We start from the raw sequence: 20977 nt of genomic DNA on the forward strand, positions 1-20977 counted from the left end.
TTTCGGGGTCGCAAATGCAGCCCCCCAGGAGAAGGGCTGGCGTGCGGGGGTCGCGACGACCTTGTTCGGGGCTCAGGGTCGGGGGTGCCTGAGGAACCTTAGGCGGGAGCCGCGTCCCCGCTTCTAGACCATTCTCCCGGACCCGCGGGCTCACCTCGCCTACCACCAACTGGTGATACAGTCATCTGCGGAGGGGCGCCCTGTCTCGCCTGCTTTCTCTGCCGCTGCTTGAAACCCGTGCGATTCTGATCTGTTTTGCTCTGTTTGCCCGAATGGTCCTTTTCCCATTTTTCCACGCCCGGGGTCTGGCTTTGTGTGCAAAGACCTCCTTTCTACAGCCTAGGCGTGGACGAGGGCTGGGGGCAGAGGGTGTAGGGCCCATTTTAGCCCCTTGTTCGAGGCTGCCCTATGCCTGGGGATTAAAATAAGACCCGATATATAGATCAGACGACCCTGTATCCCTTTTTATTCCGAAGACCCTCGTAGATGGATGGATTCTGTGGCTTGATTTCCGGTGAAGGAGTCGTGCCCAGCCACACCCTAGCAAATACCATGGACTAGACAACACCTGCATTTCTGAAACTGCGTTCTGGTTACCACCTCACCGTCACTGTCCATATTATCCTAGGTTTTTCTTATAAGTGAAAATTACTTGTGTGTCAAGGGCACAGTAGCGGCCACGATGTTCCTCAGGTGTACAACCTCTCGAGACCTTGGAGCATCTCCATTGACTCCACCTTAGACCTACTAAAGATTGAGAAATTTGGGGGTGAGACGCAGAAATTTTAACCAGAGGCTTTCTAAAATTTAAACTTATTCAGAGAAACATTTTAAGGCTTGTGATATTAATATCAGATGAAATACATAGGGTCAATATTTAGGATTATTCAGCTAAGAAAGATACCTTAGTTATGTTTCCTGCAATGCCCTTGTAATACATCTAAACGAGGTGTGCAAGGGAGCCAGCAGCCATTTTTTGGTACATTTGTAGATTCGTTGGTGATCCTGATACCAGCATTATAGTATATGGTTGTGGTTAGATAGGGGCTTTTTTAAACGGGGTGGGGGGACACTTTAGGTTTGGGAGCCCTCTTTTTAAAAAGTGAATTTAAAATACAGCTTTGCAGATTTTACACAAATGTAACTGGCTGTATGAATACATTGCCTTGGAAGGGGCCCTAAAGCTTAGTTTTCTTTGGAAAAAGACAGCTCTTGTCTACACAGCAAGTCACACATACAGGAACCTCTTAACTGACAGTTAACTGACAGCTTTAACGGTCATCAGAACTGTATACAACTTGAGGCTTTTCTGGACATTTCGGTGAGGACCTCGCTTATCCTGTGAGTGACAGTGCAAGTGTTAGGCGTCCTTTGGGGAATAAAGATGCTGAAAAGAAAGAGGGGATGGGGCTTAAAGGAAGGTGAATTGAGGTTAGAGGATAAATGACTGCATAGTGCATTCTGCAGCTATCAGAAACCCGATGGGAACTTGAGATGGGAAGTGAGAAGCGGTGGAAATTAACCACAACAAAATTTAGTTTTGGCAGAAAAAAAATTGGCTCTCTGGTCTTCGCATAGGTTTTAAAATGCTTTCCTTCAGCTTGCTACTTGTGTCCACAGATTTCTCTGAGGCATTAAGGAAGCATTTTGTGAAATAATGGGCCCTTCCTTATGTTAACAGGGAACTCATTAACATCCATATCTGAAGTGATTGATGAGTTGGGAAAGCCCTCCAGCTTTGAAAATTCCGCCTAGGCTTTAACTGTCATCAGATCTGTATAAATCATTCCCTCAAGTTAACTCCCATTAAAAATTAACAACTTTTTAAAAAATGTCAATACACTTGTTTTATGTTGCTTTTGTCATCCGGATAGAATACATTTATTAGTAGATGGAGAACATTTTCTTATGTTTTATGTGCTGAATTGTTCTTACATTAAAATTCTTCATGAATGTTACTGGGATCTCACTCTGTCTCCATTTTATTGATATCGTATACCTTAAAATTAGGGCTTTTAGGAATAGTGAATTCTAGTAACACTCTGAGTTTATGTGGACTTTCTTCAGGATGGTGAAAAGTAAGGTAAGTAGACTGATCTTGCGAAGGTGGAACAGGACCTGAGTGAGGGGATGATTGGATGCTATGGCTTTGTGACCTTGAAAGTTAAATCTCTTGGCTTCAAGTCCTCAAAAGTGTAAAACAATTAGTGTTACTAACAAAGTCAGTTTCTTTAATCTTCTAACTTGTTTCTATTTCCTTTATAATTGGTCACCTAATAATGCTTGCCTTTAATGATTGATATTCCTTAATATACCAGCATCACCTGGAGGACATTGTTGGTAAGCTTTAAGAAAAATGATGCATATTAGAAACAGCGGTGTTGCCTCAAATCATTTGAAAACTACAGTTCTTTGCCTCACCCCATAATTTGAAGATGCAAGAAATGAATCAGTCCCTCCCTCTGTCTCCTTCCTCCCTTTTGAAATTGAACCCACCCTTTTTGCATTGAATTAGTACGTTTTTCAGGGTGGTCTCAGACTTGTAGTCCTCCTGCCTCATCTTCCCTGGGATGCTGGTGTTACATGCATGTACAACCACACCCTTCTAAGAAGTGTCTTTGAAGTGACATTTAATGAACAAGTATCCTCAAGCTCATACCGTAGTAGTAGCAGCTTACAGGCAGTGTAATAATGTGAAGAAACATTGTGAATGATTTTAGACCAAGTTCTTTCTAGATCAGGCATTGACTTTACACAATTTATAAACTCTGAAAAATGGATATAATACCATCTTAGAACTATGAAATAATTCATAGGCTGGACATGGTGGCATATGCTAGTAATTCCAGCACTTGAGGCAAAAGGATGGAGTTTGAGGTCTGTCTTAAAAAAAAAAAAAATAGTGTATAGGAATTAAGTAATTTCAAGAAAAAAAGTAGCCAGAGAGATTCCCAGTGACTCAGTGATATTCCTGGGTAGAAATTTAGTCATCTCTTTCTGCCCTTTGGGCATTTATTTTATAGTAAAACAGGTAGTAATTGCAAAGTTATAAAGTGTAAAAATTATGTGGGGTAGCATGGTATGTTTTAGCACTGCTGTGCACATGTAGTGTTGACAATGAGAAATGTTTGAAGGACTTAATATAGAAATTTTAAGTTCAGGAAACAAAACTAGTTAAGGTCTGCTAGGAAGAGACACTTTGATTAAGCAGTGGCAAAACGTTCTTAATCCAACAGTTGTGAGATTGTAGGAGATGGGGAAATGAGCAAGTGGTATATAAAAGAACACGAGTGGCTCAGGGTGAGACAGAATCACAAATCCTTGTGAATTTTAAGGATGATTTTGAGGTAGAACAAAGTTGTTAGCATGAAATCTTAAAGCTGCGTTGGTACTATTGTTTGAAAAACAAAAACTAAGGAGCTCTGTTTTTTTTACTAACTGGTAGTTTAAAATATAATTATTGCTGGGTGTGATGGCCCATGCCTGTAGTTTCACCCTACAGTCCCAGTCTTGGGAGGCTGAGGCAGGAGGATCGCTGAAAGTCGAAGCCAGTTTTAACCTACATAGCGAGACTGTGTAAAAAGAAAGAAGTGTAATTACTTTCTGATACATTTGGGCTAAGGAAGGAAGAAGGCCCTGGATTATTATTGTAATAATCCATCCAAATTAAAAGGTACTCTGGATTTAGGGTTGAAGCTCATTTAAAGTGCTTGCCTGTCATGCCTAAGGCCCTGTGGTTCTATTCCCTAGGGGGATAGACTTCAGATTGCAAAAGACACTTTGCTGCCCTGAAATGGGAGTTGTGTCCTCTCTGAATTATCCTCAGAGGAGCTCCCACAAGCCGTAGTCCCATTACATGCTTCCTTAAAGAAACCAAAAGTATTTTTTTCATCTTGAAATTTTATATTAGTGGTAGACTATAGTGTTGCACTTTCCCAGGAATATGGTAGAGGAGTACCGTGAGTGTTTTAGATGTTACATTTAGCAAGTGTATGGGAGTTATCATTTTACTTAGATGTCTAATAAATGTTAGCTGTTATTCCATGTGCACATTTTCATTTGATCTTTTGGGTGCTGGGATTGAATTTAGTACCTGTGCATGCTAACAACATGCTGTACTACTGAGCTACACCCCTGACTCACTTTAATCTTTATGACAACTCTAGGTAGGTACTGTAGTAGCTCCATTTTACAAAGGAGATGTACAGAGATTGGTTTTGTCAAAGTCAAACAGCTAGTAAGTTGTGAAGCTAAGATCTGAACCCTTGAATTCAGAGCTTTCACTTTAATCACATAGTGATCATGTTCCATTAGGCTAAGGGATAATGCGTATAGTTCACATTCTAGTATACAGTGTTAATTGTTATCATGGACAGTTTAATCACAGTTATTTTATGGGAGGGGGCTCTTAAACTTTATTTACTAAATATAAACCAGTTTGCTAAGCTTGATTAAAAAACAATCTGAAGCTGAGTGCATTGGCACATATCTATAATTTGACTACTTGGGAGGCTGAGGCAGGAGGATCATGGGTTTGAGGCCAGCCTGGTTAAATTAGTGAGACTCAAAAGGGTTAAGGGTGTAGCTCGGTGGTAGAGCACTCCTGGATTCCATACCAAATATCACAAAACATGAAAACCCAGAATCCATGTTGTCTTAGTTGTACTGGAGAAGCATAGATTCATAGATCTGAATTTTGCTCCTTCTGAAGACCAGTATATTTTTAGTTTAACAGCTGAAGTATTGAGTTTGAATTCCTGCTATGAATTAAGTGCAGAACTATTAAATTTTAATTGGTATTTTGTTTCATACTTTTGGCACCAGTTTTTTCTGTTTTGGCTTTAGTGTATTTTTTAAGCTGCTCATACCCAAAATTTCAGTCTCTGGGTTGTTGGTAAAATTCTCTCTAGTGTCCAGGTGGGGGTAGCTTGCCTTTTGCTTTACCATTTTGGTGCCTCTCCCCCTTTCTACTCTTTTCCACTCTCTAGCAGTCAGTTGGTGTTGGCACTTCTCTGTCAGAAACTGGTACACCCTCTGAATCTTTCAATTGTCGTCCTTCCTGAGAGAGTACCATGTAATGCAAGTCAGAGGGGTTTTAGTTAGTCTTTGCAGGTCCCTATGAAAATGATAAATGTCAAGTTCAGGGCAAAGATAGTTTTTTTTTCCTTGGTCCTGGGGAATCTAACTCAGGACCTTGTGCTTGCTAGGCAGGCAGGGCACCACTGAGCTTCATACCCAGCAGGACAGTTTCTTAGTAATACAAGAGAGTAACTGTTTTATTTTATTAACATTAAGCTTAGTGTGGCTTGAGCTTGGCTGCTCTGAGTTTGACGTTTATCCTATCTTGTGAACAAATAGAATTGTAGACCTGGTAAGGATAGGGGGCTTGGCTAGGCCTTGGCTGATAATGTTTTTGCACACAGGTCTGTAGTAAGCGCTGGCTTGCAGGCCGCAGAACTTCCTGAGCATTAATTTGGAAAAGAATCAGCCAAAAAAGCATCCACCTCTCTTACTTTATTTTGTTGTGGTACTGATGACTGAACCTAGAGGTAATCTACTGCTAAGCTATACCCTCAGCCCTATTTATTTATTTAAAAACTGGAGATTGAACCCAGGGCTTTAGCACTGAGCTACATCTGAAGCCCCTTTTAAAAATTTTTTATTTTGAGACAGAGTCTCACTGAGTTGCTTGAGCTTAGCTCAAACTTGGATCTCCTTGCCTTAGTGTCCTAAGTATCTGAGATTATAGGTGGTGCTATCATACCTGGTTTGTTTATTTATTTATTTATTTATTTGTAAACATGTACAGGGTTCTGCCAAAGAAACTTAGGTTTTTATGATGTGGTTATCTTAATTATTTATGGTAGTTTTCTTGTTATAAACTCATTAAAAGCAAGCTTGTTGATAGTATGTGGGAGTGGGTACCTAACCTATAAAGGATGGGACAGTAGTGTATGTGGGAGTGTGTGGCTCTGAAGGGTAGAGAGCTATTCAGAACAAGAAACATTACCCCTAGCCGACAGTATGACCTGGCAGCTCTGGTGGCATTTTTCTTTGCTCAAAGTTTTTTTTTTTTTTCAGCTTTAATTGAATTTATTGGTACATTTTAGGGATACAGTACAGTTACATTCATTGTTGGGATCTTGTACCTCTACATGACAAGTCTTGATTCTCATTTTTTCCCCTTACCCCTGCCCTCCCTTCACCCCCTCCTCCTGCTCAAAGTTTTGATGTTGGATGTTTCCCAGATAAAGAACTTCAGATTTTCCTAAATAGTCGCTGTTCTATTTTTGGCAGTGGATCTATTTTTACTCACATAGTTTATTGCCTTGTGAGAGCAGTGGGAGGAGGCCCCTAAGGATTTTGGAGTAAGCAAATGGTGTCATAGGAAGATAAATGAATTGGCAGCAGGCTGGGTTATTTGTGACCTTTAGTAATGCTGTGCAGTCCCAGAGCAGAAAAAATGGGTGAAGCAGGTTTTCTGGAGTTAAAAGTTGGTGTAGCCAAAGGCTGTGTTGTAGAGACATTGGTAAAATGGCATACTCCTGAAGACCAGGAGCATATTTTGGCTTAGCCGGGGTGTGCTGGTACACTTAACAGTAATCCCTGCACTCTGGTAAATTGAGGCAGGAGGATTGCAGATTCAATCCCAGTTTGGGCAGCTGTCTCAAGACTTCAAAGAAGGCAGGGGATTTAGCTCAATAATTCTGCTGCCTGCTTTGCAAGCCCAAGGACCTGAGTTCGATCCCCTGTACAAAACAAACAAACAAACAAACAAACAAAAAATTTGAAAGAAAAAGCCTGGGGATGTAGCTGAGTGTAAAGGTTCTGGATTTAATTTCCAGTGCTGCAAAAGGCCAGCAGGGAGTCCTTACAAAAAGTGGGGAAGAGGGTCTTTATATACGGGAAAGGTCAGTCAGCTTAAGATTTTTCAAGAATGGTAGGTGTAAGTGCGATTAAATGAGGTGGGAAAATGGGGAGGAAGGCAACAAGCCAGAAGCAGCTCCTTAGAAGTGGCTGATAGTAGCCAGGAAGACTTAGAACCCAGTGTGGCTACCTTGAGAGCAGCGGATGTTGGTGAAAATGAAGGTTTATCATTGGTATTGAGTGTGAAAAAAAAAAAAGGTTGAGTATCATGATATAGGTCTGTTCCATCTCAAATTCTATATTTGCTTCATATTCCTCATTAGAAACTATTTGGAAATTATGATTGTAAAGTACAGAATCTCATCTCTGTAAGTCCTACAAGTGATCATCCAGTGGCTTGGTTGGTATCGTGGTTCTTCTCATCATGCCGTGTTGCCTTCCATGTCTGCTTCTCAGTATAAAATTGAACTTTTGGTTCTTTTGGCTCCTGTATTTTAGTGCTAACACGAATCAGGATTATTTACAGTAAGTATCACCAGTCAAGACCAGCCACACATCTATTTTGTGGCTTTTGGTGGCTCTTGATTCTTGGGGGGGGTACACTTTTCCAATCGGGAAAATTCAGAGAAGTAATAAATTTTCATAAGTTTCCTTTTGTTGGCTGAGTTGTGATCTAGAAGTACTAAAAATACTATATCAAATGGCCAGTATATACATGAAAAATGGTTAATATCACTGGTCATTAGAGAAATGTAAGTTAAAACAACACTGAGAAGCCAGGGAAGGTGGTTCATGCTTGTAATCTTAAGACTAGGGAGGCTGAGACAGGAGGATCACCTTGAGTTCAAGGCCAGCCTGGACTAACTACATAGTGAGACCTTGTCTCAAAAAAACAAAACAAAAAAGTCCCAACAAAAAATAACACTGAGATACTATCTTACTCAGGATACCATCTTGAGTTCAGTCTGAGCGTTTAGTTTGACCTCAAATCAAAACCTTTCTAGGACAGAAGTACAATAAAGATCAACCCAAATGATCCCCAAGGCCTCCAATCTCAGCGTTTTTTTCCTGAGTACCAGTAAAAGGTATGATAAGAAACGAGGTTGATCCAATTAGAAGGTGTAATTGTGAGTTTCAGGAATTCCTGTAAGCATATTCTTTTTTCATCTGGAATAAACCGCCAAAAAAGGCCACTGGACAATATAATGATACCTTCAGTAGAAAAATCATTTACAGTTACTGGGAGTATTAGTGTTTATATAACAATAATCTGGTTGCCAGCCAGTCTGAATGAATCACTGTCGGTGTCAGCTGAGGGTGACTTAACACAACTAAGCAAGCAAATACTGTTGTTAGAACTCCAGCTAGTGCCTAACTAGGAAATAATTTGGTGTATTTAAGTATAGTATTTTTATTTGATTTTTTGATGATAGCCATTGAGGACAGGCTGATTGGGGCTGGCATTTTTTTTATCTCTGGTTATCAAGGCTGATTATTTTCTAGCTACATCTTATTTTTGGGTAACAAGGTAGAGACCACATTGAAGAAAGAAGTGGATTTTGGTTGATTAGAGTAGGCAAAAGAATAGAAGTCCTATTTTGTCTGGGATTTGGAGGAGGAGGATTATATAGACATTTGTTTTACCTTGTAAGAACTTGGCACAACTTTTCTCATTAAAAAAACTCCCACTAATTCTCCAAATAAGCCATCATTGTTTAGTTTCTGATTCTTTACTGCTCAGTCTTCTCAATCCATTTTAAGGATGTTATTTCAGTTTGGTGTTGATAGTTTTCTGCACTGAAATTGAAAGCCTTTCCTTTGTTGGAGGTTCCATTCTTACAGTTTAAGTAACATCTTTTTTATTGTTTCCTAAGTGCTTTGTCTTCCACTATTCCTTTTAAAATTATGGACTTTTCCTAGTAGGTCAGAGTAAGGAATCTTTCTACTTTGAAGAAGATACAGGCTCTTTTGAGGGCCTGTGAAATGTCCTATGTCAGTTATACAAGATAGTGATTTTGCTGGGCACCAGATCAGGGCTTTCTGATTTTAAGTCAGTTTTCTAGGGTTGCTGAACCGAAGTACCATGAACTGAATGGCTTAAAACAGTAGATATGTGTTCTCTCACAGTTCTGAAATGGAGGTGTTGCTCCATTGGCCATGCTCCCTCTGAAGACCCTAGGGAAGAATCCTAACCCTTACTCTCTTAGCTTTTGGTGGCTTTTGGCCATTCTTGGTGTTGTCTTATAGAGTCATCATCATTTCAGTCTCTACCTCCATTTTCACAGGTGGTTCTGTGTGTGACTATATGTATCTCAAATTCTTGCTCTCCTTAGAAGTTCACAGTTCAATCTACAACAAAATTTAATGCTCTTTATACTAACTGGTTAGCTGATTCACTTGGAGTTGGCTTTATGCAGAACTAAGGGAAGTAAACCATAAGTGAAAGTCTTCTATTTAAAATAATTAGTGTTCCATCAGGTAGGTCAAAGTAAAGATGGCTGCTAATAGCTTTGCTTTCTTTTAAGCAGAGGCTGGTGGCATTTACTAATGCATTGTCCATTTTGATGTTGGGTAGAGCTGGGAGTATCTGTGGAGAATAACCACAGAGGGAAAAGGTCTTCCTTACCATCGGGTACCACCTTAAGAGTCTTTGCATGATCGTCCTAATCCTCATTACCAGATTAACGCAACCTCTTATATAAGACTTGAATTATGAATATCTCAAGGCTCTGTTGCTTCATATTTTGTGTTGCAATATTTATCCCTGTGTTATATTAGTTTCCTTCACATAGGATCCTTATCTTCATTGGTTTTGTCCACAAGTGGCTTTTCTCCAGAATGGCTTGTCCATAATCCTGCTCTTGAGAAGGATTGTTGATTATGTTGAGAGGATTTCTGAGGTTATCAGACTTAGCTCTCAATGTTTATCTCTTTGGGGTTCTGCAGGTGACAGAGCTGAATGAACCTCTTTCCAATGAAGATCGCAACCTCCTCTCTGTGGCCTACAAGAATGTAGTTGGTGCCAGGCGATCTTCCTGGAGGGTCATTAGCAGCATTGAGCAGAAAACCATGGCTGATGGAAATGAAAAAAAATTGGAGAAAGTTAAAGCTTACCGGGAGAAGATTGAGAAGGAGCTGGAGACAGTTTGCAATGATGTCCTGGCTCTCCTTGATAAGTTCCTCATCAAGAACTGCAATGATTTCCAGTATGAGAGCAAGGTGTTTTACCTGAAAATGAAAGGTGATTACTACCGCTACCTGGCAGAGGTAGCTTCTGGAGAGAAGAAAAACAGTGTGGTTGAAGCTTCTGAGGCAGCCTACAAGGAAGCTTTTGAAATTAGCAAAGAGCACATGCAGCCAACACATCCAATTCGTCTGGGCCTGGCCCTCAACTTCTCTGTATTCTACTATGAGATCCAGAATGCTCCTGAGCAGGCCTGCCTGTTAGCCAAACAAGCCTTTGATGATGCCATAGCTGAGCTGGACACATTAAACGAGGATTCCTATAAGGACTCCACACTCATCATGCAGTTGCTGCGAGACAACCTTACCCTCTGGACGAGTGACCAGCAGGACGAAGAAGCAGGAGAAGGCAATTGAAGATCTTTTGAGTCCCTGGCCCTTCCTTCACACCCCCACCACCAATTCTTCCTTGCCACAATCACTAAATATCTAGTGCTAAACCTATCTGTATTGGCAGCACAGCTACTCAGATCTGCTCTCCTGTCCCTTGGGAAGCAGTTTCAGATAAATATTTCATGGGCATTGCTGGACTGATGGTTACTTTGAGCCCACAAGAGCTCCCTTTCTGAATTGTGCAGAGAAACGTGGTCTAAATGAGGCATTTTACTATGCCTGTTGATCTATGGCAAATCCAGATGAAAGTTATTGTGGAGTTTAGAAAGGAGAATTAGCCACACAGGCTATGGTTGATATTTAAAACAAGCTGATAGTGTTTTGTTAGCAGTACATCTTGTGCATGCAAAAATGAATTTAACCCTCCCACCTGTTTCTTCAGCTAATGGAAAACTTAATGGAAGCTGATGATACAGAGAGACAACTTGTTCCTTTCCATCAGCTTTATAATAAACTTTAATGTGAGGTTTCAGTAGCACCTTGTTTTTGCCTCTTTAAATTATGACGTGCACAGATCTTTTCAATGCAATGCATCTAAAGTTTTGATACATGCAACTTGTTTTGGTTGTGATTAAGAATCATGGATTTTTTTTTTTTTGGTAGCTCTTTGGCTATTGTCTTTGTGTATCCTGACAGCACCATGTGTGTCAGCCTATGTCAATCAAGATGGGTGATTATGAAATGCCAGACATCTAAAATAAATGTTTTTGAATTCAAAGGGTAAATAAATGCTGCTTTGGGGATATTATCTTTGTGTATAGCCTTGATTTTTTTCCCCTCCCAAGGAGCTGTTTAGACACCATTTTGAATCCTAGTTGGAGCCCCTCAAACATTAAAGCATTGGTCATATGAGATTCAGGATTTCCTCCCTTCTGATTCCATTACACATTTTGCAGCATATACTTAAAAGTTCATGGACTTTAGTTTTTTGTGAACACAACTCCCATAGCTTCTCTTAACTTTTCCTAACTGATTCTTATAAAAGTAAAACGCCATCCTTCACAGTATGGAACGTTTGAAAGAATGTGGCCTGTGTTTAACATGGGAGGGTGTTGTTTAGTCCACTCTGGTATGTTGTTTTTGATACTTCCCTGAACATAAGTACCAAGCTTATACGGGTCCCTAACTATTCCTAATTGGATACAATAAAATGTTAATTAGGGGCACACCTGGGTTTCAACTTGCCAATGATTAAAACTAGACCTATATCTTTTACCATGCACTGAACTAAAATCAAAATGGGTCAAAGATCTAAATATTAAGACAGAAACAGTAAACCTGCTGGAAGAGAGGTTAGGTAGAACCCTTGACATTGGTGTAGGAAAAGACTTTTATGAACAAAACCTCAGTAGCACATAAACTAGCATGAATCAGCAACTGGGGTCTTATTAAAAAGCTTGTGCACATCAAGAGAAACCACTGTAAGAATGAGAGACAACCTACAATCTGGGAAATAATTGTGGTTCTTGAAATAAATTTTGATGGTTAAGAAAATTTTAAATAATTCATTAAAATAAAGTCTGATAAAAAAAAAGTTAACCCTTAAACATTCTGGCTTGCTTCATCCCAAGGAATCCCTTGAGGCCCAGCCTTATGATCTGAACCTCAAGTGATACATCCTGGCCCTCACAGTTTTATCATTGTGGTACCTAGTATCAAGCATTTGTGTGTTCAAGTGGATTGGTTCAGCACGCAGAGGTCTTAAACACCTTACTCTTGACTAAAGGTTGGCACTAGGTTGGTGAAAATGGCTATAGCCCAGTCTGCCCTTGAATTTATATGATGGAAGGGCCAAGGACTTAGTGGTTCCACTGCCTACCTCACAAGCGCAAAGTCCTGAGTTCAATCCCTGGTACTAAAAAATAATTAAAAAATGGGAATTAATATGATGGGGCACAGAATTCCTTCTGAATGAGGGAAATTTAGTCTACTTTTTTTTAAATCAGGAAGTAGAGGTATGACTGCCAGGTACTAATAAATGATTCCTAGGATCATATTTCAAATTGGCCTGATTGTAAGCTAAATGGTTATTGAGTTTCACTTTAATTAGTAGGTCAGGTATCTTAAAGCTATGGACCTTATATAGTTAAGTCAGTTGGCTCTGATAAGTAGATACAGAATTACTCAGCTTTGAATTGTCCTTCACAGGTGCTGAAATACTCTGGTTTCACAACCATCATAACAGCTAAGTCTTGCAAGTGGTCTGTCCATCCACAGGTGAATGGATAAAGAAAATGTACGTACACCATGGATTACTACTCTGCCATAGAGAAGGATGCCATTTGTAAGAAAATGGATGCACTTAGAGACCATAAAGCACTTAGAGACACAAGTTTCAATATTGTACATTTTATGTGAGACCCCAAAGTACAAAATGCAAAATAGAAGATAATAAGAAATAGGGAAATGTTTTGCAAAAAGGAAGAAGACCAAGAGATGGAGCAGGGGAGGAGAGAAGAGGACATGGAAGAAGAAATAAGGTGTTATGAACATACCAGTTTCCCACCAGGAATGTAATTAAGTACTGCAAACACCCATAAAGAAAAAAGGATGCTTTGTCCCCACTTTACAGATGAGGAAGCTTAGGTGCAAGTTTGTAGACTTCGCGGTTGACAGGCCAGAGGACGGCCTTCCTCGAGACCAGAGTTATAACTTCCCTTAGCTGGGTCCCAGCATAGCCGTGCTGCTAAAGGCTGTGGGGTTCTTTGGTAAACCATGCTATTTCAGAAGCACAGGTCTCTCATTTCTCAAGTGTAGGATTTGGATTATATTTTAACTCTCAATACTCAGCATGTGTGAGGCATCCTCTTTGGGAGTGGGGGATGGGGAAGTAAGTACCCCTTCTGTGATGAATGGGGTTCCTTGAGAGGATGTAAGAGGGTATACATTGGCATAAATCTGGGAGATTTCTCCATGGCCTGAGAAAGGTTTCCTTCTGGGTTTTTTTGTTTTTTGTTTTTGAGACAGGGTCTCACTATACATACAGTTCAGGCTAGCCCATGTAGCTGAGGCTAGTTTTTTTTTTTTGTTTTTTTTTTTTAACAAAAAGTCAATATATTTCTATTTTGTTTACATCACAAAAAAGTTAAATGCAAACTAATGGACACTGATTTTCATCCTCTATCAGCTTTTACATGGCTTAGGAGAATGTCTAAATTATGTTCTCCAATGCAATATACTAAAAAGCATGAAGTGCTTAACAGAAAAAAGGACTAGCCCAAATATGAATAGTAATTGCTTATAATAACTAGAGTGGTTATAAAAAAGACATTTAGAAATTATGGCTGGGCTAAGCTTTCCTCACAAGAACACAACCTTAAAAATCAAGGCAAAATGTACTGGACTACTTTCTGAAGGCAAGAATACTACTGGAAAAAGGAAAACCTTTTAACCAAGCTGCCATCCTTCTGCTTATAAAGGGTCATCTCAGTGTTACCACAGGGGAACAAATCCAAGGAAACAAAATAACTTTGAATAGCACTCAGATCGTTATTCAGGGTACTTTGTAACATGCCACTCTCTTATTTGGGTTGAGACTAGAAAAATAGGATGTCACACATTCTGGGGACACTTGAACTGCTGTGTGTGTGTGTGTGTGTGTGTGCGTGCGTGTGTGCGTGCGCGTGTGCACGCACGCATGTGGTGTTGGGGATTAAACCCAGGACCTTGCTCAGGTTAGGCCTAGCACTGAACCACATCCCTAGCTTGTTTTAAGTGCTTTTAATATTTTCAGTTAGAAATGAAATTATGTTTGGAAAGGCATGTTTAAATTGATGTTATTGCTTTACATTTCCAGTAGCTGCTTAAGTCTTGCTCACATCTATTTCTTTGAGATGGGAGCAGGGTTAGAATTTTTTGATGACAGCCAATTTAAGTCACTTGGGATCCCTGAACCTAGGATTGCTCTTGGCCCTCTAAGGTAAAGCAGGCTGCATTTGGACTGTCAGGCCTTCCACACATCCCTCCCATATTTCCTTAGAGGTTACGTGGCATACAAAGACTTGAGAAGGTTTTCATTTCTCAGGAGGCCCTCACAATTATCAGGCAAGCACCAACGCCATAATTCAAGCATCAAGAGTCAACATTATGGTGGGATTTAGACCATCCCCTTATGAAGCCCAAACATTAGGCTGCCCGATGAAGACCATCATTTCTTTCTTTTTTTCTTTTTGGTTTCTTTGAGAAGGATCTTGCTATATAATTTAGGCTGTTCTTGAACTCACTATGTAGCCCAGGCAAGCCTTGAACACATGGTGATCCTTCTGCCTCAGCTTCCTGAGTGCTGAGATTACAGGGTTACTTTCTTCTTTATGTTTGCCTCTTTTGCCAAATTAGTTTTTGAAATACCCCAATTCCCAGGCATATTCCCCCTCACCCCCTTTTCGAGACACTCTGTGTAGATCTATGTAGGTCAGGCTGGTCTGGAACTCACTATGTAGCCCAGTTTGGACTTGAACTCTCAGCCATCCTCTGACCTCAGCCTCCTGAGTGCTAGGATTATAGGTGTGCACCACTGTGCCTGGCTCCCAGGCATATTCTGCAATTGGGACCTTAACTGCTTTTTGTTCTCCTTAATCCCTGGAGCTCCTTCAGAAAATGAGGTGCCTGCAGGTGCTATAGTGATAAGTGAAGAGATGGTCCCAACCATCACCAGTTAAAATCTCTCTCCAGTTGCATCTGTCTTGTTCAACTTTCTCTCATTTTCGCTCAGATTCTTACTTCCCTTTTGAAATACTTTTCTTTTGCCTTGTCCAAATTGTGTGAAATCCTGTCTTCTTCCTGGCAGCTGCTGTGAGCTGTTTTGGAATCAGGACTGTAGGTGTGTACCCACAAAGGCATTTGCCATCCCAGCGATGGCAAATTACATTCTGTAATCCCAGCGAACGGCTGTTATATGGTAGACATTAGGTGGGTGGCTGGAGATACCTTGGGAAATTGACAGACATGAGCCATATTCTTGTAGGTTTAACACAGTAGTGGGAAAGATACAATAAAAAGACAAAGTAAGTGAAAATGTCTCTGTTTCCTCCCCAGGCCTAGCCCAGAACTTACTGAATTCATGAATAATTGATTGACTTGAGGCCAGAATTAAAAAAAAGAAATGAATGAAAGGAGTCCTTTATTTCCCCATCCAAATCTACTGATAAGCCACCTAAGAACCCGAAGGTATGGCTCTAACATCTCTTGTAAACTGACGGTATGATCTTGAGTGAAGTCCTGGCTTCTTAGTCACCTCTGTAAAAATGAAGTTGTTGCTTTTGGTGGTCTCTGGGAAGCTTTCCATTTACGAGATTCTGTATTATTTTCAACTGCTCAGGGGTGGTCTTTGTCCTCTTCCTGGCCTTTTTTTTCCCTGAATTTCTCCTCCCCTCCTCTCTTCCTTCCGCTCTTTACATTGGTCCCTTCTGCATCCACCCTCCACCCTCTTTACTTTCCTGACCACTCCCTTCTTCCACTGAGATGGTTACCATGGGAATCCTCTCCTGGAAGTGACATCACTCATATCCTTGGCAACTGTTACCAGGACAGTGACATCATTTGATCACCATGGCAACCCTCCAGGAGGAGTCATGCAGTGAAATGGGCAAACATAATTCTTATATATTTCTGGGGGTTGAGGGCAATGTAGGGAAAATATTAAAAGAGGAAAAAAAAATCTCAGGAACAAGAAAAAACTTTAGCTTTTTTTTTTTTTTGAAAAGTGGAAACCAGTGGGGGGCTGAAAAAGAGCAGAATTTCTGAGGCAAACATTTTCTCCTTTTCGGTAGCTGGGGTGATTGTAGAACAAATCACCAAGTTGGGCTACTTGAGAATGAACAGGGACACCATTATGGTTACTCAGAGATGGCAAGTGAGCATTGTGTGGTCCCCTTCCCATAATCAGTCGTGTGCCTGGCCTAATTGCCTCACCCATGGCTGTCCAACAAGTATGATCCATCTCTTCCTGTGTATGGATATGAGGGATACCAGGATGAGCAAAAATACCCCTGTTCCCTGTCCTAATGGAGCTCAGAGTCCTTTGTGTAAGTGGTGGGGTGAGAGTAATCCCAGAGTGGCCCAAATGCATGCCATGGTGTGGACTGAGTGTAATTTCCCAAAGGGAAGGTGCCTAGCATCAGAGCCGTGTCTAACAAACATGTCTGACAAAAGGTATCAGAAACACCATGGAAAGGAGGGCCCAGAAGCCTTCCCTGGGGAGGGCAGTTAACTAAGAGGTGGGGTGGAGCGGGGAGAAGACTGTCAGAGGGAACAGCACGTGTAGAGGGAGCACGCAGAGTATCAAGAATAGAAAAGAAGGTGCGGAAACCAGAAAGAGCTTGAAGGAGTGGAATTCAAGATGAAGGTTGGGAGGGCAGGACAGCGGGGCCAAGTCTTACGAGGCTTGGAGGTTAAAGCTTTGGCCTCCAGTTTCCCAGCCCTGGGAAGCTCTGTGGTTGGGTTTTAAACAGCAGAGACAGGATCCTGTTTGCACTGTGAAACTCACTTTGGCTTCCATGTGGCAAAGGATGGGTGAGTAGTTTCATCAAGAAGGGAGTCTGGGTGGTGGCTGTGAGATGGAGGGAGAGTGGGTGTATTTGGGTGGGAGAGCTGCTAGGATTCGCTGAAGGACTTCATGAGGAAGGACTTGGGTTGATACCCAAGGGACGGGGCGAGGGAGTGATTGCTCTTCTCTCAGATGAGGAAGGAGAGGAAGGCCTGCCTGGGGCAACATTTAAGAAGGCTCATGGTCAGCCTTGAAAGGAAGCCCCCCCCCACCGTTGTGCCCTGGGAAGAGGAGATTTTTGTTTGTGCTGCATTGGAGATGGATGGGTATGCTTAGCAGTAACGGTGGTCTCTCCTGTGTGCAGCATGGCGCTTTCATTTTCACAATTCTCTCTTTCTTTAAAGGTGGAGAGAGCAAGGTGTGCCAGTGTGTGCTAGGGGTTTCACTGTTCCCATACATATCTCTGTGTGCGGGGACTCCTCACCGGCCCATTTTGCAGTTGAGAAAACCAAGGGCTAAATGGATTTCAGAGCTTGCTGAAGGCTCCATAGCATGCAAGTGGCAGCACCAGCCCTCATACTTGAGTTCACGGATTCATGAATCCAGTGTCTGCCCTGCAGATGACGTTTTACCAGTCTCCCCAGTTTCCCAGTGAAAAGGAAGGAGAACCTGAGTTCCTATAAAGCTCCAAGTTCCCTTCGGTCAGCCAGTCCTTGTTCTTCATCATTGCCATATGAGGTGAAGAGTAAACAATTTTAGAAGTGATGAGACCCCTTAGCTTGGGAGGGTGTCGCCTTCAGAGCCTCTTCCTTTCTTCTGCAGTGTTCTACCCGGCGTAGTCCTCCCCAGGAGGAGGAAGAGGTAGAAGGCTAAGAGCATGGCTTGGTGTCTCAGCTTCCTTGTCTGTAAAATGGGATGGTGACTGTAATAATTCCTGCCACATAGAGGTTTTTGTTTTTTTTTTTAATGGAAGAGTAAATGAGATGAAGCCAGGCGTGGTGGCGCACACCTGTAATCCCAGCACTAGGGAGGCTGAAGCAGGAGGATCGCTGTGAGTTCGAGACCAGCCTGGGCTACACAGTGAGTTCCAGGTCAGTCTCAACTACACAGTGAGACCCTGTCTCAACCCCCCCCCCCAAAAAAAAGTAAATGAGATGAATAAAGGTTTTGGCATGGTATTCCATCACAGAAAGTAATGGATGAGTGTGAATGATTGTTAAAGTTAGGGCAGGAGGGCAAAACTGTGGGTTTGTGCACGACAGTCTGGTGGGATAGAGGTGGGAGAGGCAGGGTACAGGGACTTGTAGACTAGCTGGTTGCTGAAGGAAAGGCCTCCTCCTCACCAGCTGGTTCCTAGGGAGACAGGATGCCTGGTTCACACGTTTCATTTTCAGTCCTATACCCGTTACTGGAGTAAGGGGATGAACCTGGCCTCCCTTGGGAAGAGGGGGGCTGTAGATAAAGACTGGAAACAAACAGGTTGCACTTATGAGGCCGAGACCTAGGAGACAGGGGCAGTAGAAGGGTCGTATGCCCCCTATCTACCTCAGAGCATTATGCCCAGCCCCAACAATAAGCAACTATAGTTTTGCTGTAGCCTCCAATTATTACAACACGAAAAGTCTGGGGCTTAAATGGGAGTAAAGATTAGGCCCCACATCCCCAAATATACGCACTGCTATCTCAGTGTATTAATCATGACTTAACCAGACAAAAAGCACCAGTAGGAGATACACAAGAGATGTGTTGCAAGGAGTTGATGTGAGTGATTGTGGGGCTGGCTAGGCAGGCCCAAAATCAGCAAGGACAGGCAAGAGCCGAGAGCTGAAGCTACTGTCTACAGGCAGATTTTTTTTTTCTACAGGGAAAACTCAGCCCTGATTTTAAGACCTTTTCACATGACTGCATCAGACCCATCTAGATGATCTCAGATGCCCTACATTATTATTATTATTTTTTTTCATTTTATTGTTTATTGGTACTTTTTAAGTATACAGTACAGTTACATTCATCATTGGGATCTTGGACCTTTACGTGACAGATCTTGGTTCTCATTTTTTCCCCATTCCCCTGCCCTCCCTTCACCCCCTCCACTCTCCCCTATTTACAAACACTTTGTTTCCATTTTTTCCTTTTCTCCTATTTTTTCTTGTCCCTTATTTCCTTTCCCCTATTCTTCCCACTTCCCCCCACCTTTAGCCCTTTTCTTCCTATTTCACATTATCATTTATACAGTTTGTATACAGTAATACAATTTACACTTTTAGTTTTCCACACCAGAGAAGCTATTCAGTATTTACACATGCGTGTCTTATTTATTTCACTTAAGAGCATGGCCTCAATATGCATCCGTTTTCCTATGAATGACTCTAGTTTCTCATTCTTTATGGCTGAGTAATATTCCATTTTATAGAAAAACCACATCTTCTTTATCCTGTCCTACATTATTTACAGTCACAAATAATGGGCATTATTTACATCTACAAATACTGAATGTGTTGGACGGAGTAACCGTAATCTAGCCAACTTGACACTAAGATCAAGAGACGTCACCCTCAGGTGTTTGGCATGGTTTTGGTGGCCTACAAAATGTCGCTTTACTTTTATTCATGTGAGTACTGAGGATTAGCACATGCTGCACTGTGCCAAGTGATTTCCATAAACTATCTCAGTCCATATCTCAGAGCATCCTGTGAAGCAAGTGTCCTTGTTTCTAATTTTACAGGTTAAGAAAACAGCCTGAGAAGCGAGAAGCCTGCAACAGTCGCATGGTCTGCACACAGGTAGGAGTGCTTCTGTGTTCTGAACTATGACGTCGTTCGTTCCTCTCCTCTCAGCCTCTGCTCTCTCTGCCTCGTTTCCTTTTCTCCTGACGCAGGGTTCAAATCACTTATGGGTTATGGCTTGTGTCTAGCTGTCCCCCTAAAGCCTCATGCAGTCTTAAGTGCGGCTTTTTCGGAGGTGACTGGATCTAGAGTGTGTGATGCTGGGATTACTTCATAGTGCAACGCTAAACTCAAGGGCGCTAGGATTAAGGCTTTGTGAGTGCTTCACGCCCTAAGTAGCCCGGATAAGATATGCGGGATAGAAAGAGCTGTGGTCTTCCTTTGTTTGCTACCTTCTGCCTGCCATGAACTGTTTCTTCTCTGTGATGCCACCCTCCCTTGGAACCCTATACAAACTGTGAGGTAAATAAACCTTTCCTCCTCTAACTTTGGGTGTTGGGTATTTTGTCTCCACAACGAGAAAGGTAACCAAGACACTTCCTAATGTCGGGACGTTCCTGCCAGTTCCCCAGGTCTCTCCTCTGTGAAGTGGATCCTCCTTTCCTGGGCTTAGAGTGGCCGGGGGCCATTCCGGTATCGCCTTATTCAGGACTTTGCTGCCCCCTAGGGGCTTGGTACGATCACAGCAAGATCACGGCACGGATCAGATGGGCCCTCAGGAAGACAGGCAAATTTGCAGGTGAACTGCTGAGGACCTGCAGCATGGAAGGAAGGAGCAAGTGGAGGCGAGAGCTAATTCTGGGCCCAGCTGTAGAAACAATGCAGAGTCCACCGACTCTAATCCCCATCTCAGGACCGCAGACTTTTGTACCCAAGGATTTCTGAGAAATCCTTGAGGTGGTGGAGTTTTGACTCCTATAGTGCCCTGCCATCTCCCTGGCGCCCAAAGTGTTCCTGGAGCCCTCAGGAATGTCTAGGTGGGCATGGGGATCTTAGGAAAAAGCCAGGAACTTCTCTCACTCGATCAGGTCAACGGACAGGTCTGCAGTGCGCCTCAGGCTTCCAAAGGCACCCGTTCATTGCGGAGGGGAGGAGGAGGTGGCCCAGGGGCCAGCGAACGAGGCGGGGAAGAGGGCTACCCACATCCCCAAAGCCGGTCTATCCGGGCACTGCGCCCGGACTCTTCCCGCCACCGCCGAAGCCAACGCCCACAGTCGAGGTCTTCCCGCAGGCCCCGCCCCCGGCGGAAGGGGCGTGGCCACGA

At 42.3% G+C, this 20977-nt stretch overlaps 2 protein-coding genes across 3 annotated transcripts in view; both read left to right on the forward strand.

Moving 5' to 3' along the window:
* The first annotated feature begins 21 nt into the window (after positions 1-21).
* Positions 22-20977, forward strand: part of Slc5a1 (solute carrier family 5 member 1) — a 168566-nt gene continuing 147610 nt past the window's right edge. Inside the window, exons 1-4 of one of the 2 annotated variants that reach the window (XM_033762350.1) lie at positions 22-1341; positions 12652-12739; positions 15538-15669; positions 19713-19770. In XM_033762350.1, the coding sequence (XP_033618241.1) occupies positions 15605-15669; positions 19713-19770 (123 nt within the window). In that variant the 5' untranslated portion in view covers positions 22-1341; positions 12652-12739; positions 15538-15604. Of the gene's footprint in view, positions 1342-12651; positions 12740-15537; positions 15670-19712; positions 19771-20977 lie in introns of those variants that run through there. The other variant, XM_010603872.2, reaches the window with a different exon arrangement.
* Positions 9733-11248, forward strand: Ywhah (tyrosine 3-monooxygenase/tryptophan 5-monooxygenase activation protein eta). Its single transcript, XM_033762351.1, has one exon. The coding sequence runs from the start codon at positions 9748-9750 to the stop codon at positions 10465-10467; it is 720 nt and encodes a 239-aa protein (XP_033618242.1). The 5' UTR covers positions 9733-9747; the 3' UTR covers positions 10468-11248.

Source organism: Fukomys damarensis, unplaced genomic scaffold (assembly GCF_012274545.1).
Source record: "Fukomys damarensis isolate Sample0158 unplaced genomic scaffold, DMR_v1.0_HiC HiC_scaffold_12, whole genome shotgun sequence".
Lineage (NCBI taxonomy): Eukaryota > Metazoa > Chordata > Mammalia > Rodentia > Bathyergidae > Fukomys > Fukomys damarensis.